General features: G+C 45.4%; 1 protein-coding gene across 1 annotated transcript in view; it reads right to left on the reverse strand.

Moving 5' to 3' along the window:
- IL12RB2 (interleukin 12 receptor subunit beta 2) overlaps window positions 1-5,678 on the reverse strand; it is a 16,705-nt gene that overhangs the window by 1,778 nt on the left and 9,249 nt on the right. Inside the window, exons 8-12 of the mRNA XM_029287026.1 lie at window positions 5,456-5,650; window positions 3,125-3,226; window positions 2,631-2,789; window positions 1,306-1,440; window positions 428-530 (exon numbers count right to left, since the gene is read on the reverse strand). Of these exons, the coding sequence (XP_029142859.1) occupies window positions 428-530; window positions 1,306-1,440; window positions 2,631-2,789; window positions 3,125-3,226; window positions 5,456-5,650 (694 nt within the window). The remainder of the gene's footprint in view (window positions 1-427; window positions 531-1,305; window positions 1,441-2,630; window positions 2,790-3,124; window positions 3,227-5,455; window positions 5,651-5,678) is intronic.

The following is a 5,678-nucleotide window of genomic DNA, read 5'->3' on the forward strand; positions in this document are numbered from 1 at the left end:
GGGTGCAGCCTACTGGGTGGGCGTGGATGGAGTGGGTGTGGCCTACTGGGTGGGCATGGCCAGCTCTACATCGTTCGCGTCAAGGGTGCCTGTGGGGGCCTGGGCAGGAGTGGGACAGATCTGAGGGTCTCTGGCAGAAGGGGGTGGGACCGGGGCAAGCACCAAGAAAGAAAGAAAGCCAGTTTGGTGTATTGGTTAAAGCATCAAACCAGAAACCAGGAGATTGTGAGTTCTAGTCCAGCCTTAGGTCCAAAACCGCTGGGTGACCTTGGGCCAGTCAGTTTCTCTCAGCCTTGGGAAGGAGACAATAAAGACAAAGAAACTTCTGAAAAACCTTGCCAAGAAAACTTGTCCCAGGCAGTCTCTGAGAACTAGACATGATTGAACAGAAAAAAAAAAAATCTAAAAAAAAGTTATGATCACTTACTTTTGCCGAACAATGGGTACACAGCAAATGAAGACTGAAAGTCCAATAATAATGAAAATAGCTACAATTGGAACCCGGTCAGAAACATCTTTAAACCCATCTGCTACGTTAAGACAAAAGCACAGGTATTAAAAAAAATACAACTTCTATTAACCAGAATTTAAAAATCTGATTTCTTTTTTAAGACAATTATTTAATTTATTTAGTCTCTTACTACTGTTTTGGATGAGATCCATGACGCATTACTCTGTAAGACACATATGTTATTACAGGTAGTTTCAACTTACAACTGGCTGCTTAACGACCGTTCAAAATCGCAACGGGCTGAGAATGGATGATTTATAGCCCATAAAGCACTTTGGTCATCCTAAAATGTGACAGCACATCATCACCCCCACAGTCACATGACCACATTTTGGGCGCTTGGTAACTGGCTCGCCTTTATGACCAATTGCCTGACCAGTTGTTTTTTGGTGGTTTCTGGTAAAAAAACACTACCCATTTGAAAGAACATGTTCACATTTATGACTGTGACATTCATTTAATGACTGCTGCAAAAAAATGTCATAAAACCAGGTCTGGTCACACGGGTGCCTCAGCTTATGACCATAACAACTTACAACTCGAAATCTGGTCCCAATTGTGGTTGTAAGACGAGGGCTACTTGTTCATTGAAGCAACCACCCTGGAACTTTCCTATATATTGATCCCAACCTTTCAGTTGGAAAAGATAATTTAATAACATTTGCAGCTTATTATCTAAAAATCAAACTATTTCAGCTAACATTTTGACAGAGGACAATGTGCCTGCCATGGTTTGTTTGGAAAAAAAACTAAAACCTCAGCCATTATTCATAATGATGAGATAGTATAATTACTTTTTATGTAGATCAGCTCTTCGTTCCCTTTCGGGCTTTCTCCAGCATTTGTAGAAGCCGTCATCCAAATAACATAGGAAGCACCAGCCTCTATGTTTTTTATACGAAAGGGCTGTGGGGCTGGTTTAGAAATCTCTGGAAAAATAAAAAGATGAAAGAACAATTGTTTCATAACATAAGCTATTATCAGATCAAGGTGCATATCTTTGCCTTTGTGATTTAAGGCAGTGTCCATTTCTTTGGACAGAGGAATACCTGTAATTCCTGACTGAAAGCTATTGATAGAAGAGAATATTTATAAATCAGGGTTGAAATGGTGCCTTCTGAGCATGGTAGTCTTCCTGCAAACATTTCATTACCTAACTAGGTAACATCCTCAGTGCTAGAAGGCAGGGCTTTTCAACCTTTTCACCCATTGTACCACTTTTAGGATATGGCAACATCCGAGTACCACCACTCGCCTAGCAAGGGGTCAAAAACTTGACCCCCCCCAAAAAGGAAAAAAGTGATAAAGTACAGGTAGTCCTCGATTTACAACAGTTCGCTTAGTGACTGTTCGAAGTTACAATGGCACTGAAAAAAAGTGCCCCCCAAGGCACAGCCGAGCAAGACACCTGCCTGCCACCCGGTGGCGCTCTTCCTCCTGTCTGAGGTTTTCATTGTGAGCATTTCTGTTGGGAATTGGCAGCGGGGGTAGGATGGGGTGTTTGGTTTTTATTCCCCCCGTCTGCTGGGTGGTTGCAGCAGGTTTTGGTCACTTCACATGACCCTGGGACACTGTGTCCGTCATAAATATGAATCAGTTGCCAAGCATCTGAATGTAAATCACAAGACCCTGGAGAGGCTGCAACATTCCAGCTGATTGGCGCTTCTGGGCTCAGCGGAAGCTCCAGGATCAGCGCTGAGCTCCAGGTGGAGCCTGGCGCTGATCCTGGCGCTTCCACTGAGCCCTGACAGCCCTGCAGCTCCAGCCGTCTCTCACTCAGGCTTGTGCGGTGCTGCCACTGGTTCAGCTCATTCCCCTCCCCTGCTACCACTTTTCTAGGATGGTCGCGTACCACCTGCCATGTGCCAATGTACCACAGGTGGTACCCGTACCACTGGTTGAAAAGCCCTGCTAGAAGGAACTGGAGTTTGCTGTTTTTTCAGGGACTTGCCCTGTCAGTATTGGGAGGATCGATCTTGGTTGTTCCTTGATTTGGCTATTGTTTACTGTTAGCTTATTTATCTGATTTGCTAGTTCCTTGACTGAAAGTTGCCCACCACCACTTTTTTAAATATCCTATGCATTTTGTTAAGGTTATTCATTTTTATAAGGTACCTACCATGGACATCTGGCGGTACAGAAAAGAATTGTTTCTGCAAATAAATCTTGTAACTAGTGATACATCCCATCCGCTGATGTTCTGGAACTTCTCTCCAGGAGACCAAAATGCTCCCATTTTTCACAGCTACATTCACAATCTGAGGTCCTGTTAATGGGGCTACAAAGGAAATCTTTGTGAAAAGGTTGATTATCTTAGATCAGAGTTCCCCAGCATTTCTGGCTTTGTGGACTGGGGAGGGGGAAGGGGATGGTTCCATGTGAGCGGCCAGCAAATGCATGCGTGTGTGCATAGCTCCATTTGCATGAGCAGTGTGCACGTGTCCCTGCCGCTCCCTTAAATGGAATGTGTGAGGATGCGCGTGTGACTTGCCAGCCGTTCCCATGGCCCGGTTTCAAACCCCTCACGGCCCACTAGAGGGCCACAGCCCCCAGATTGGGGACCCCTGTCTTAGATGATCTCAGACCTTAAGCCAAATCGCCAGTTACGGTTACCTTTTGATGAGATATTTTCTGTGGTCACAGCTGCTTTTCCTGCTCGGGCCTGATAGAGCGCAAACACACTGATGTGGTAGCATATGTTGGGCTTTAAATTCTCTAGAAATTAGAAAGCGCTGCAGTCAATTCAAAATGTGGTTGTAAGTCGAGAACTACCGATATAGAATTTTATTTAAGCTTATAGTCCTGAGTACTGGTTGGGGAAGGTTGGCTTGGCTCATCAAACTGAGCTGACTGCAGCGCTTCACGATTGTAGGAGGAGAGTGGTTTTATTTTTTCAACATGATGTTTGTAAATCATCAGTTTGTTGGTGTAGACCAGGGGTAGGCAACCTTGGCTCTTTTATGACTCGTGGACTTCAACTCCCAGAATTCCTGAGCCAGCATGGCTGGCTCAGGAATTCTGGGAGTTGAAGTCCACGAGTCATAAAAGAGCCAAGGTTGCCTACCCCTGGTGTAGACACAGAGTCATCTTTCTAGATTTAAACAACCATATCTAATGGCGCTGCTGGAAGCTAACAGATTCTCCCCCCCCTTAATTCATTTCCCCCCCTTCAACCTTGGTGGCTTTAAGCTTTGTGGACTTCAATTCCCATAATTTCTCACTCATTGCTTCTTGGTCCTCTATCCTAAAGGCCACATGTTTCAGGTACGTCTTCTGGCTCTCAGATACATTTAAGAAAGATCAGGACTTTGAGGGATTAAAAGTGCACGCAAATTTGTTTCTACTGGGTTGATTGTCAATAAGAAAATATTGTCTTGTTCCTTAACAAAATTAAGAAGAAGTTTTTCTGAAGTTTGCAGGACAAAAGTATAGAATAAAATCAGATGCAACAAACATTCTTGTAAAATTATCAGTCTGTTGATGAAAAACCTTGGGAAAAGACTTTAGGGCAGAGAACTACCTATATCAGTGATGGCGAACCTTTTAGAGACCGAGTGCCCAAAAACTGGCTCCGCCCCTGCCCCACCCCCTGCCCCGCCCCCACTCCATCCCACCCTGCCTGCCCGCAGGGCCACTCACCGCCTCCAGGGCTCGCCACAGATTGCCCAGGGAATCCAGCAGCGCCATGGCAGCCACGCCCTCTGCCCGCGCCCCGCACCATCAACTGTGCGTGTTGGGGCGTGAGAGCAGAGTCTTTTCTACGCTGCCTGGCTGCCATGTCCTTGGCTGCGCTCCGCCGCATGGGCCACACTCGGGGGCGACTCTCCTCCAGGGGGGTTGCTGGTGAGGAGGGAGTCACGGGCGGAGGCAAGGCTGGGGCAACGGCACGTGTGCCCACAGAGAGGGCTCTGAGTGCCGCCTCTGGCACCCATGCCATAGGTTCGCCACCACTGACCTATATATTTAATGAAATATCAATTTTAGTATATATTTCTGGATATTTTTAGGGTCTTACTCCATAACAGTGGTAGTATTGGAGAAAAAAATATTTAAAAATAGCAATCACATAAGCAGTAAGTTATCTGGGAAAACCAGAAGAAAGGGTGAGACAAGCCAACCTTCCCCAACCAGTGCTCAGGACTATAAGCTTAAATAAAATTCAATTTAGGTAAGCCTCGACTTACGACTACAGTTGAGCCCCAAATCCCCATTGCTATGCAAGATAGTTGTTAAGTGAGTTTTGACCAACTGTACAGCCTTTCTTGCCAGAATTGTTAAGTGAATCACTGCAATTGTTAAGTCATTTATACTGTTGTTAAGTGAATCTGGCTTCTCCTTTGACTGCTTGTCAGAAGGTCACAAAAGGTGATCACATGACCCCAGGGACACTGCAATGATCATGAGCACATGCCAGCTGCCAAACGCCCAAATTTTGATCACCTGATCACGGGGATGCTGCAACGTGTCATTAAGTATGAAAAACAGTCATAAGTCACTTTTTTCAGTGTTGTTGTTGTAACTTCAGTAAACAGTGAACAGTCACTAAACAAATGATTGTAAATTGAGGATTACCTGTCATCCATTCCCGCATATTGTCTATTACAGAGGTCCTCAACCTTTTGGGCACCAGGGACCAGTTCTGTGGAAAGAGGTTTTTGCGCAGGCTGGAAAGTGTGTGGTTTTGTGTGCTGCCTGCATCCCACAGATGGGGCTTTGCTTGTTTGTGCAGACTGGTTGGTGGCATGCTGAGGCCTGGTACCGGTCCATGGACTGGGGGTTGGGAACCCCTGGTCTATTACACTGAGTTGGGGAAGGTTGCACTGACTTGCTGTGGCAATGCTGAACTGTGACTTAACATGTTAATTTTAAAAACAAACACTTGTTTGTAATTGCTTGTCTAACCTTTCTCATTAGCAATGTGTTTTCCCTGTGACACGAGCTTACCTTTTATTACTGTGCTATTAGAAACAGGAATTTTAAACCATGTTGGGGAGCTGTTCCTGGGATAGTCTTGAGGGACCTCTACCCATTCAACTACATATCCATTGATGAAAGAGGATGGTGCTGAAGGTGCTTTCCATTTAACAACGATTCTCTCGTCCACGAATGTGGCAGAGACCTGGTTAGGTGGTAGCAGTTCTTTGAAGGATAAGGATAAGGATGAGGA

This window comes from Protobothrops mucrosquamatus, unplaced genomic scaffold (genome assembly GCF_001527695.2).
Source record: "Protobothrops mucrosquamatus isolate PMUCROS unplaced genomic scaffold, P.Mucros_1.0 scaffold_18, whole genome shotgun sequence".
Lineage (NCBI taxonomy): Eukaryota > Metazoa > Chordata > Lepidosauria > Squamata > Viperidae > Protobothrops > Protobothrops mucrosquamatus.